The sequence below is a fragment of the Macrotis lagotis genome, chromosome X (assembly GCF_037893015.1).
Source record: "Macrotis lagotis isolate mMagLag1 chromosome X, bilby.v1.9.chrom.fasta, whole genome shotgun sequence".
NCBI lineage: Eukaryota > Metazoa > Chordata > Mammalia > Peramelemorphia > Peramelidae > Macrotis > Macrotis lagotis.
In genome coordinates, this window is record NC_133666.1 from 132,463,896 (window position 1) to 132,477,588 (window position 13,693).

The window sequence follows — 13,693 nt, forward strand, 5'->3', positions numbered from 1 at the left end:
AAAGGTGTTCATTTAGGGTCAATTTTAAACGTTTTCTTTCCACTGTGTTTGGTTTTGACATTTCACTTGAAATATATTTATTTATTTTTCTGGGTCCTTAAGAGCAGAGTTGGTCACATAGATACTTTTTAATCCAATCAAATTAGCAATTATAAAGGATGCTTTGAGAAATCCTCCTCAACCATTAACAGACACAAAGATTGCCTTCTTAATCCCATCCAGATAGCCCTTATCCCATGCTTTGAAGGTCTTTAGGAAAACTGATAGAATACTTCTACTAGAGGGTTTGATGTTCAGCTCTCTCCTGCCCCCTATCCTGGGTTGGGGGCTGTACCCCTCTTTGATTGAACAACCTGGAGGTGGCATTTCAGATCCTTCTGATAGTCATATCTATCAAAAACCCCACCATAGGGCTCCATTTTGGGGAGTTTAGCTCTCAAGCTAGATTGCACATGCTTGTGTCATTTACCACTTAAGAGAAATAGTAATGATTGTATATGTTAACCCAATTCTGTTTTGCTCTTTCTTAAGGTCAAAACTCTGGTAATGTTTATATCTAATTAGAACAAACTTTGGAAAGTTTAACATATTCATTTTCACAAGCTAAAACTCCTAGCTCATTTGGGGGGGACTTCACACTAAAATTCCTTCCAATTTTGTTGGTACTTATTAAGATTCCTGAGTCACTGAGTCAATCAACTAGTATTTATTTTAAAAATGTACAATTGCAAGTATAAATTTTTTACAATATATACAAGAGATTCAAGGAAAGGACAATCAAAGTTCACAGGAATCCTACAGTTCAGCTAATGGTTTAATTATTTGTACTTATAACCTGTGAATCCTGAAGAAAGGGGGATTTTAGTTGGGACTTAAAGGAAGCCAGGGAGAAAAGTGTTTAGATTGGAGGATGGAGAGCATGGAGAATAGCCTAAGAGAATTCCAAGAGGTGAGAAATGAAGTGTTTTATTTGTGGAATGGGTAGGAGGCCTTGTCACCTGGGTGGATTCATACCTGAAGAGTCTGGTGGAGCCTAAGGACCTCTTCTCAAAAGAATGGTTTTAAGTGCATAGAATAAAATGCATGGGATTACAAAGGAAACCAATCAGATTGAAATAATTGTTTATCTTGTCCCTCTACTTCACAACATCCTCACCCCAGTATCTTATCATCCATGAACCCCTTTCTTGCCACCCCCATTAAGAACTTTTGCTTTGCAATCCATAGCCATATGAAAAATTGCTCTAAATCATTACTTAATAGAGAAATGCAAATTAAAGCTTCTCTGAGGTACTACCTCACCCTTTCAGACTGGCCAATATGACCAGAAAGCATAATGATCATTGTTGGAAGGGATGTGGGAAATCTGGGACACTAATACATTGTTGGTGGAGCTGTGAACTCATCCAACCTTTCTGGAGAGCAGTCTGGAACTATGCCCAAAGGGCAACAAAAATGGGCATAACCCTTTGATCCAGCAATACCACTACTGGGTCTGTACCCCGAAGAGATGATTAAAAAAGGGTAAAAACATTACTTGTACAAAAATGTTCATAGCAGCTCTCTTTGTGGTGGCAAAGAATTGGAAATCAAGTAAATGTCCTTCAATTGGGGAATGGCTTAGCAAACTGTGGTATATGTGTCATGGAACACTATTGTTCTATTAGAAACCAGGAGAGACGGGATTTCAGGGAAGCCTGGAGGGATTTGCATGAACTGACGCTGAGTGAGATGAGCAGAACCAGAAGAACACTGTACACCCTAACAGCAACATGGGAGTGATGATCAACCTTTATGGACTTGCTCATTCCATCAGTGCAACAATCAAGGACAATTTTGAGGTATCTGTGATGAAGAATACCATCTATATCCAGGGAAAGAATCATGAAGTTTAAAAAAAAGACCAAAGACTATTACCTTTAATTTAGGGGGAAAAACCTGTTATCTTACTATGTAATTCTGCTATCTCTTATACTTTATGTTTCTTCCTTAAGGATGATTTCTCTCTCATCACATTCAATTTGGATCAATGTATACCATGGAAACAATGTAAAGACTGCCAAATTGCCTTCTGTGGGGGGGTGGGGGGAGGGAAGTAAGATCAGGGGAAAAATTGTAAAACTCAAAATAAATAAAATCTTTAAATCCAAAAAAAAAATAAGATTTGTTTTGGAAGCAGGTAAGATGGTGGTGAGGGGAGTGGTAGGGGTGATGATCGCGTCCAAAGGGCTGTGGAGGAGTGCGCATGCGTGCGTGCACATGCGTGTTGACATTTGCCTCCATAGTCGGCCCGCTCTCCCTCCCCCTCCCCAGCTGGGCAGCCCCGCCTCTCATCCGGGTTCTGTCCTCTTCCCAGGGGGCTCAATAAAGTTTTTTTTTGTTCTTGTGTATAGATGCGGCTTTTTTCCCCTCGCCCCTACCCGTAGCGCCGTAATCCATCCCGCGACTGTCGTAAAAGTTTGGTCTCGCCTTGGTAACGAGCAACGCAGAAGCCATGGCGGCGTTGGCGACGGAGGCGCGTGTGCTGGAGGGTCCCGGCCCCGCCGGGGACGGGCGCCCGGCCCAGGAGCTGAGCCAGGCGGTGAGCCGCCTGCTCCCCGGCCTGGAAGCCGAGAGCAAGCTGAGCCGGCGCCGGGCGCTGGAGGGGCTGCAGCGGGAGCTGGAGGAAGGGGCCCCGCCGCCTCCAAGCGCCGACTTCCAGGAGCTCTTCGGCCGCCTGCTGCTGCCGCGGCTGCTGCGCTGCCTGGCCGACCCGGCCGAGAAGTGCCGCGCCCTGGCCGTGCAGCTCCTCCGCCTGGGCCTGAGCCGCGGGGCCCGGCCGCAGGACGCGCTGCCGCAGCTGCTGCCCGCCCTGGCGCAGCGCCTGGCCGCCCCGGGCTCCGGGCAGCCGGCGGAGCCGTGCGAGGAGCTGCGCCTGGCGCTGGTGGAGCTGCTGGGGCTGGCGGTGCGGCTGTGCGGCCGCGGCCTGGCCCCCTACCTGGACGAGGTGGTGCGCGTCCTGCAGAGGACCATCGTGGACCCCTTCCCCGACGTCAAGAAGGAGAGCTGCCGGCTGGCGGGGGACTTCGCGCAGAGCATCCCCGGTAAGGCGGGCGGGCGGGGCCCGGCGCCCGGCGCCCGCCCCCAGAGGGGGTGCAGGCGCCGTCACTCCAGCCTCTCCCTCTCTCCCCTTCTCTGCAGATCACTTCCACATGCAGTCCGAGTCCTTGATCGCCCCGCTCATGAAAACGATTTCACACCAGCACTCCAAGGTCCGGGTGGCCGTGATTCAGGCCACGGGGCTGGTGATCCAGTTTGGGAACGCCAAGTCGGTGGATGATGTGATTTCTCATTTTGCACAACGGCTGTTTGATGACGTCTCCCAGGTAACTGTCTGCGACCCCCCTCCATTCCTTCTCTTCCCATCGGGACACACACTTAGACGGTGCTAATGACTTGAATGGAAAGGAGGATCCTCCTGCACCGGTACTGAACTGAACAGGCAGGCACCGCTCTTATCTATCTATCTATCTATTTATTTATTTAGGGTTTTTTTTTTTGGCAAGGCAATGGGGTTAAGTGGCTTGCCCAAGGTCACACAGCTAGGTAATTATTAAGTGTCTTGAGGCCTGATCTGAACTCAGGTACTCCCGACTCCAGGGCTGGTGCTCTATCCACTGTGCCACCTAGCCTTCTCTCCCTTCTTATTTATAAGAGAATAGAATCTTAAAGAAATTGGGGAAAGGTGGAAGATTACTGGACTTAAGAACCTCTAGGGCTGGTGCTCCATCCACCGCCACCTAGCCATACCTACAATTAATACTATTATTTTTTTAAATTTTTAATAATTTTTTTCTCTTCCCTTTACTTTTTTCGCTCAAATGAGTCTATATTTTTGGGGGAGGGGATATTTTGTTCACTCTTAAACAAGAATATTTTGTTAGTGTATAAAAAACATTATTTGTACAAAATGAGAATAAATATTAAATTTTAAAAAGAAAAGAAAAAAGAATTTCTAGAACTGTATAAAATAGGAACTTTTAACGTGTTTTTAAAAATATCTTGGATCTCCTTTAATAATAGAAGATAACAAGTTTGTTTTTTGAGGGGGGACTGAACATGGAGGGAGGAATGCATTGTGTTTGAGATGCCATTTTGAAATCAACAATAGACAATTGGTAATGTGGGTCTGGAGCTTGGAATAGAGGCTGGGATGGATTTATGAATCTGGTGGTCATCTGTGCAAAAGCAGTAGTTGAACAGCTGGAAACTGATGACATCATCATGAGTTGAGAGGAAGAAGAGAACCAGAGAGCTCTCTAGGATGGGGGTGGGGCCCAGTAGAAGAGCCTTGAGCAAACCTGTAGATAATAACTCTACAAAAGATTCTCAAGAGGCATCAATACAATGAGGGGGAGACAAGAAGAGAATGGTGCTAGGAGAACCCAGGGGGAGGTCTGGAATATCTAAGAGTTGAGGGTATCAGTGGTTTTAGAAGCCAATTTAGCTAAGAACTAAGAAGAGGCAATTGGAATTGGTATTTGTTGTTACTCAGTGAGGTCCTTGATCTCATTTGAGGTTTTCTTAACAGAGTAGTTTGCCATTTCCTTCTCCAACACATTTTACAGATTCAAGAAACTGAGGCAAATAAAGTTAAGTTACTTGTCCATGCTTACACAATTAGGAAGTGTCTCAGGCCAGCTATCAACTCAACCAGTGGAGTTTTCTTGACTCAAAGTCTGATGCTTTTATCCACTGTGCTACCCAAAATTTAGTATTTACAATATTACTAATAATCTTGGAGAAGGTAGTTTTACTTATATGAGGCCAGAAACCATATTAAAAGGAATTGAGAAGTTAAGAAAAGTGCATATGAAATATATAAGCAGATTTTTTCTGGAAGTTTTAACTTTCAAAGCCAGTTAAGTCTTGAGAAGATTATAGGATTAAAGGAAAGATTTTTAAGGATGGAGAAGATTTAGGCATATTTGTAGGCAGTAGAGAAGGAGCTTGTAGATAAGGAGAGATTGAAAACTAGGATAATTGTGGGCCCAAGCTGTTAGAAGAGATGTGATAGAATGAATCAAGAATACACATAGGAAAGGAGAAGGACCAGTTCTTTAGAGACTCCATCTGAGGAATGGAGAATGAAGTGTGAAGTGTGATATCAAAGTGTTTTGAGATATAGATGGAGTACATTTTAAATTGTCTCTATTTTTTCTTTTTTTCTTTTGGTTTTTGCAAAGGCACTGGGGTTAAGTGACTTAACCTAGGTCACACAGCTAATTATTAAGTGTCTGAGATCAGATTTGCACTCCGTTCCTCCTGACTCCAGGGCCAGTGCTCTATCCACTGCCCCACCTAGCTGCCCCCTAAGGTCCATAGCTGAGAGAAAAAAGTGGTGAGGGAAGCTTAAAGAGAGAATAAAATATTAGGAACAGTATCTCTGAGAAATGGCCAAGTAGGGAAGAAGAACAACAGAATTACCTTGCTGCAGTGATGGCCCAGTTGGGCTAAGATAACATAAATTGTTGTGGACTCAATCAACATAGTTATATGATATCCTTCAGCACGTTGTTTGTCAGTTTGTTTGTAAAAAACAAGAGAGGAAGATGGTAGAAATACCAAGTCTACAATTTAGCAAGGCATTAATGATGACATCAGGTCATGAGATTCAAATGTAGAGAATTGTAGTATTGAACTGACATTGATACCTATCGGATCAAGACTGGAAGTCTTTACATTAACTGGAATGCTATGTTTGGAAAACAGTGAAAGTAAGCTTTGGTACTTTTTTTTTCCTTTTTTTAGTTTTTGGAAGGCAATGGGGTTAAGTGACTTGCCCATGGTCACACAACTAGGTAATTATTAAGTGACTGCAGCTGGATTTGAACTCAGGTCCTCCTGACTCCAGGGCCAGTGCTCTATCCACTGCACCGTCTAACTGCTGCTGATTTGGCACTTCCTAACATATATATATTGAAACAAACTGGTGGTGGGAAGTTCCTTTTAAATAAAAATTACCTTTCAGTTTTACTGCCTTAGTAGTCTTCCCAGATTTTCTTGTACCAAGAAGGGTAGAACTGTAATTCAAAAGGAAATAAACTTGGTATTTCCTTTCTCTCCCTACCTCATCTACCCATCTTCATTTTATTATAGGGGAAGGTAAAAGGTTTAGAGAAAGTGTAAAAAACTCTACAGTTTTTTGGACTTCTCTTTGTATGTAAACAGAGAGAGGGTAGGGGAAAAAGAAAAGGGGAGAGGCAGAGTAATCTTTAGGTATAATTTGGTGATCTTGAAAACTCTAGTCACATAATAAGCTAAAAATAAAAATTTTTGCATTTGCTTTTATTATGAACATTGGAATAGATATCAAAGGAAATAAATAGAAATATGAAAAAAAACAATCTGGAAAGCTATAGTAGATTCAGTTTGTATAGCATATGAAAACTACCAGGAGGGAGTCTCCTAATAGCATATATGGAAATAATGTTACAAGTTTCTGTAACATTTCTGGCATGTTGATAAAGCTAAGCCAAGGGATAAAGCAAAATCAGTGTCAACCTTGGAAAAATATCACTTGATTTATAGAAACCTAGAATCTTTGAAATGACTTCTCATTTAAACATTTTGCTTACTTGCAATTTATGTTCCCACTGTGGAGAAAATTGGACTAATTTTGTAATTAAAAAATAAGTGTGTTTTCTCCTTATACATCATTTAATAAGTTTACAGTAGATAGAATTGAAAATGACTTTATATTTAATCATATTTATTCTCTGTACATTTAGTCTCTGTTTACATGTTCTGACTTCTCATCTGTTAAGTGAACTTGAGGTATGGGGAGATTAGCTGACCTACTCAAGACAAATCTTTCATTTGTTCAATAAAAATTAAGTACTTTTTTACCACCAGCAATCTGCATAAATGGGTGAGGGACAAAAATTATCCTTAGGGAACTTAAATATTTCTTTTTTTTTTTTTTTTTTTTTTTTTAGTTTTTGCAAGGCAATGGGGTTAAGTGGCTTGCCCAAGGCCCACACAGCTAGTTAATTATTATGTGTCTGAGGCCGGATTTGAACTCAGGTACTCCTGACTCCAGGGCCGGTGCTCTATCCACTGTGCCACCTAGCCGCCCCCGAACTTAAATATTTCTTAAAATACTCCTGCAATTTAGAGAATAATTAATTAATACATAGAACTGGCACCAAGGTTTCTGCTTTATTATATTGTGAGCAATTAAAATTTTATATGTATGTAAATAGAATTGGCTTAAAGAGGTGGGTTAAATAAAGCAGAGAGATTAATAATTGAGGAGTAGATTTATAAAAAATAGAAAAAGCATCAAAGAGATGGAATTGTCCAATAAATAAGATTGGAAGAATCTTTTTTCTCTCAAGACATGGAAGGAAATGCTTTTGGAAAGGATACTAGTTCTCAGGTCAGTGGGGTTCATCTAGGAAATTATTTTTCCTATTCCTTTCCCACTAAATATCAGTTGCAGTATTTTGTTTCCTTTAGTGACTGTTTTCAAAGATGATATAGATTAAAGATACATACATACATACTCATATACATACCATTTCCAAAAAAATTTCACCAAAATTACAGCTGTTTTATTTTCATCTTTCCTTCCCTGCCTCCTTCCATCAACCAATATTTAACATATTTTTGATATAGTTAGAAAAAGGTTTCATTAACCTTTTACTGTCATAATGATGTACACACATTCTTAATTCATAGAGGCAGCATATAGTGAACAAAACAGTGTATTTAGAGTCAGGAAGATCTCAGACACTAACTAGCTGTGTTACCTTAACTCATAATGACATAATGAACCAATCAATCAGCAAGCATTTATTAAGTATCTCTCTTGCCCTGGCACTTTGCTATATATTAAGAATACAGAAGCAAAAATTTAGCATTCTCTTCCTTTAAAGTGGCTAAATTATCTGTGAATACCATGTGAACATGAGGGTAAACTATATATAAACTAAATGCAAGGTGATTTTAAGAGAAAGAGAAAGTACTAACATCTAGTTTAAGAGAAAGAGAAAGTACTAACATCTAGGGAGATCAGAAAAGGCTTCAAGTGAAAGGTGACATTTCCCTTAAGTTTGAAGAAAACAAGGAGCTTAAGGTACAAATGAGGAGAGAGTATATATGTGTCTGTGTGTGTGTGTGTGTGTGTGTATGCCCAATGATGAGTAAATCCAGTCTGGTTGGACTGTAATTATTAATTGATTGAAAAGGCAGGTTTGAGTTAGATTTTGAAGGACTTTTTAAGCCATAGAAGTTTACCTTTGAACCTAAAGGTAATAAGGGGCCATCAAAGTTTATTGAGTAGGAGAATAGCATGAGTTAGACCTCCACTGTAAGAAAAATCACTTTAGCAGCAGTGTGGTGAATGGAGTAGAACAGTAAAAAGTCTTCAAGCAGGGAGAGTAACTAGGAAGCAAGAGTCCAGCTCAGAAAACCAAGTAAAAGGTGATAAAAGGGCCTGATCCCAGGTGTGGACAGTGTGAATAGAGATTAAAACATGTCATTTAGTTAGAAAATATTTGGCAACTAGTTGGTTATGTGCAGTGATGGGGAGAGTAAGGAATTGAGGATGTCAATAAGGTTGCAAAATTGGATGATTTTAGGTTGGTTGGTGCCCTTGACAGAAATAGAGAAGTTTGGGAAAGGGTTGAATTGTGGGAAAGATAATAACTTTATTTTTGATATGGTATGATTGGGATGCCTATGGGACATCTAATTTGAAATGTTCAGTAGGCAATTAAAGATGTGCTGGTGATCATGATGGGGACTAGGGCTGGAAATATAGATTTTGGAGTCATCATGATAATTAAACCATAGTGCTGGCCTTTGTCACACCACTATGGACTTTTTGCAGTAACCTGCTGGTTAGTCTTCCTGCCACAAGTCTCTTTTCTATTTTATTCTTTTCTCTAGTCAGCTCTCAAAATTATCTTCCTAAAGTAAACTTTAGGTCTGACCATGACATGAATTTAAAAAACTCCTCTGGTTTCCTTTTATCAACAAGATCAAATATAAAATCCTCTTGTTGTCAGAGCCCTTTGTAACTTGTTCTCCCCACTTTCTTATACTCTGCACCCTCAGACCCTACTTTTTTATGTCTTCTGTATTCTATTGGTGTTAGCTTCCTGGATGTTCCTTTTTTCCCCTCCTTTGGTTTTTGAAAGGCAATGGGGTTAAGTGACCACTTGCCCAAGGTCACACAGCTAGGTAATTATTAAATGTCTGAGGCTGGATTTGAACTCAGGTACTTCTGACTCCAGATCTGATGCTCTATCCATTGTACCACCTAGCTGTCCCTTGACTATTTTATTTTAAGGTTTTTGCAAGGCAAATGGGGTTAAGTGGCTCGCCCAAGGCCACACAGCTAGGTAATTATTAAGTGTCTGAGATAGGATTTGAACCCAGGTACTCCTGACTCCAAGGCCGGTGCTTTATCCACTACGCCACCTACCCGCCCTTCCCTTGACTATTTCTTAAACAGATCACTCTATCCACCCAATTTTTGTATTCTGACTGGCTGTCACCTGTGTTGGGAATGTTTTCTTTCATCATCTCCATGTCTTGGTTTCCCTGTCTTTCTTAATGGCTCCGTTAAAATCCCCATTTTCTGTAGGAAATTTTTCCTTCTCCCTCTCATTTTACTGAAGGCCTTCCCTCTGCTTATTATTTCCAATTCATTTTGTTTATGTCTTAATTGTACATAGATGTGTTACCTTCCCTGATAAACTAACCTTGAGAACAGGTTCTCCACTTTCTTTGTATCTTCAGTTCTTAATCCATTGCTTGGCTGGAGAAATCCTTTAATAAGTCTCTATTGAATGACTGACTCACAAGGGGAAGTTCATCAGAGTTAGAGTAAAGAGAGGAAGAATAGGAGATGATATGAGATTTTTGAGATGAAGAGAAGGGGGAACTCACAGTAAATGGTCTCTGTTTTATCACTGAAGCATAAGAAGCCCTCAATTCAACTCCCTCCACAATCTCCATTGATTACTGGGGGGAGGGGTGGAATCTTTTGGAAAGGTTCTGAAGGCATGGGCTTAAGAATAAAAGTGGAAGGGTTATCATTGGTGAGAATATTGAAAGAAAGACTTGAAAATAGTGAAGAAGGTTTGAATTAACCTTGGTAAGTATTGGGACAGAATCTATTAGAGAGGAGTGAAAAGACTGCATTGCTTCAGAGGATCCAATTCAAATCAAATTACAAAAATCACAGGAATTGGGAGGGGAAGATGAATTTTGACTTGAGGAATGAGTCTGGGATCAGAAGTAGGAAAGGGTAGTTAAATACTTTAGTGGCCAAAGGTATTAGTTAATTTCCTAAGCTTAAGAATTCATGTTTCCTGGGAGCAGTTTGCTTATTAGGATAAAGATCAGCAGAATAATTAGAGAGTAAAAGATTAACATCTTCCAATTTTTTTTATCAGCCAAGATTTTGCTAAATGTGTTCTTAAGATGTACAGAAAATATGTACCTTTCTTTTTAAAACAAAATTGTTTGGTTCTTTATTTCAACAGAACCAGACAATGGGGGCTATAAATATCATGAAACCAAGCCACAAAAGCAACAATTAATATTTCCGATTTTCAGAATTTATATCATCATTTGGATTTTAATCTTAGCTTCTTTTTTTTTTTTAAGGGTTTTGCTAGGCAATGCGGTTAAGTGGCTTGCCCAAGGCCACACAGCTAGGTAATTATTAAGTGTCTAAGGCCAGATTTGAACTCAGGTACTCCTGACTCCAGGGCCGGTGCTCTATTCACTGCACCACCTAGTCGCCCCTTAATCTTAGCTTCTTAATTGCTCTATTTCTGTTGTGGTCCACAGACAAATGTCCTTTCCAAAATTCAATTACAGTTATTTTTTTAAGCAAGATTATTTTATACCAATTGTATTTGTTTATTTTTCTTTTGGTTTTTGCAAAGCAGTGGGGTTAAATGACTTGCCCAGGGTCACACAGTTAGGTAATTATTAAGTGTCTAAGGCCAGATTTGAGCTCAGGTACTCCTGACTCCAGGGCCGGTGCTCTATTCACTGTACCACCTAGCTTCCCCATACCAGTTATATTTGAACCAATTATAAATTAAGGAACTCTTGAACTTTTCTGTTTTTATTAGGACACACTTAATTTTCTGCAGTTCCTCTCTATGTTATTTAAGTTTAAAATCTGTAATGAAAATGTTTAAATTAGTCCACTATGTATAAATTGTGTAAGTTATTTGACATGATCTTGCCTGAGCTTAGAAACCAAGCATAATTGGATCTAATTGGTCTTAGAAGAATGACCCCCTCTGAGGATGCAAAATATTGTATATTTTGACTTTTAGAGAGCATGAAAGAAAACTGTTCCAAGAACATTTCATCTTAGAAGCAACATATTTCAATGACTGGAGTACTTAATTTGTGGGCTGGAAGAACTGAGTTCAGAATTCACCTCTCTCTACTACTGATAGCTATGTGACCCTGGATAAGTCACTGAATGTTGGTGGACTAGACCTTTGTTACCATATCTGTAAAATGTAGGGGTTGGACTTAGTACCCTCTAAGGCCCCTTTTGAGCAGCAAGGTAGCCCAGTGGATAAGAGTGCCAGCCCTGGAGTCAGTAAGACCTGAGTTCAAATGTGACCTCCAACACTTACTAGCTGTATGACCCTGGACAAGTCACTTAACCTATTTGCCTCAGTTTTGTCATGGTAAATGAAGTTGGAGAAGGAAATGACAAACCACTCTAGTATTTTTGCTTAAAAAAAAGCAAAACTTAAATAGGATTATGAAGAGCTAGATATGACTGAACATCATCAAAGATCAGAATCTACAACCATAGCATGATCCTTCTCAGGCTGCAATTTGTTCTCCAGCACTAACAGAATGAAAAGTTATAGAATGTTGTGGTAGCATTGGAAAAAAAGTGAGGGCACTTAATGGTCAGAGGAGCACGTTTTTTATAATTGAGGAAACTGAAGCAAAGTAACTGCCTAGGGCCCCACAATTTCCAAGTGGCTGAGGCTGGATTTGAATTTATCTTACTGACTACAGTCCCAGATCTCAATCACTTGCTCCACAAGCATACAGGTGTTCTGTAGAAGTCCCTTCCTAAAACAGGAGGACATTTTTAAAAAGTAGATTGACTCTTGCTCCTTGCTACTTGTTTGACCTTGGGCAAGTACATGACCTCTAAGTCTCAATCCCACATCCCTGAAATGAGGATTTTGGATTAGATGACCTAGGGTCCCTTCTTATCCTAATGATTTTGTGATTTTTTTTAGAACCATAATACTCCATGAATATATTGGTTATGAATTTACTGTAACCATCCATTTTAGCAAAGGAGAATGCTAGCATTGACTCCTGACCAGATTGTGAAAATCACCTTGTTTACAATGAACAGAATATTTTAATGACATTGCTACAAGAGAATTCTAGTTGTATTTGGACTTCTTTCAGAAAGATTTTTATCAAAAAGGAATTTTTGATAAATAGGAATTCCTTTTGATGCACATGTAATCAATCTGCTTTTTATTTAGGATTTTTACCATTTGTATCTCTGCTTCCTCCCACCTTATGACTTGGGGTACATGTGTAGATACTGTCAGTAATGTGAAAGCTTAAGCCGATAGTTTTCTGTTTTGAGTCACTCTCTAATCAGTTGTTTTGATCTTTTTAAACTGAAATGTAGTTTTCTGCATAGTAAAACTGTTACTTGGAAACACAGTATTTATCCCATGTGATGAAAAAAATAAAATAAATACCTTTTCACTAAGTTGAATTTGTGAGATTCTTTAACACACTGGCAAGAACTAGATAGAAAAGATTGATTAGGCTCTCATTAAGGAGAGAGGGGAGGCCAAATGCCTGAAATTCTTATTCTTCCACCTTTTTTTTCCTTCCCAGCTATTTCAGTTTATAAAGTGGGAAATTTAAAATTATTACAAAGAGTTCCATTCTTTCTTGGTTCTAGATGTGAATGCCCATTGTATAGTACTGACTGCCTTGTACCTGAATAGCTATGCCAGATGTCACAATTAAAGTAGAGGCAGAAGCAGAGCACCAAGACTTGTTCTAGCAAGTTTATACAGTATTCTTGAATATTGGCCTCAGGGAGGGGTTTTTTTTTTCATAAAATTTTCTAAAGAGCATTTTTAAACCCTGCCAGATTGGCACAGTATAAATTTCCAGTTATTCCAAATGCTTTTGCTGTCATATTCATGAAGGTATTGTACAGTCTTACACATGTTTTGGCACTACCTGTGTTGGATTTGGGATTTTATTTTTCTTTTTTGGCATACAGTCATTGACTGACAGACTTTCTAGTATTATCAGCAAATAGTACTGACTGAACTTTACGTTTGCATCTTGTCTTGAATAAAAAAGCTTTATAGCTTTATTCAATTCCAACAGTTCTATTTGTATCACTATGTCTCTATGACTACCTACTGTTGTATGTAAAAATGAAATTAAAAGCATAACTAAGGGGCAGCTAGGTGGCGCAGTGGATAGAGCACCGGCCCTGGAGTCAGGAGTACCTGAGTTCAAATCTGGCCTCAGACACTTAATAATTACCTAGCTGTGTTGCCTTAGGCAAGCCACTTAACCCCATTGCCTTGTAAAAAAACTAAACAAAAAGTATAACTAAAAACAATTATGTAAGTAAATTATAGGTTTAGAATTTATT

At 39.6% G+C, this 13,693-nt stretch overlaps 1 protein-coding gene across 1 annotated transcript in view; it reads left to right on the forward strand.

Moving 5' to 3' along the window:
* The first annotated feature begins 2,446 nt into the window (after window positions 1–2,446).
* DNAAF5 (dynein axonemal assembly factor 5) overlaps window positions 2,447–13,693 on the forward strand; it is a 61,166-nt gene continuing 49,919 nt past the window's right edge. Inside the window, exons 1-2 of the mRNA XM_074207587.1 lie at window positions 2,447–3,083; window positions 3,181–3,365. Of these exons, the coding sequence (XP_074063688.1) occupies window positions 2,495–3,083; window positions 3,181–3,365 (774 nt within the window). The 5' untranslated portion in view covers window positions 2,447–2,494. The remainder of the gene's footprint in view (window positions 3,084–3,180; window positions 3,366–13,693) is intronic.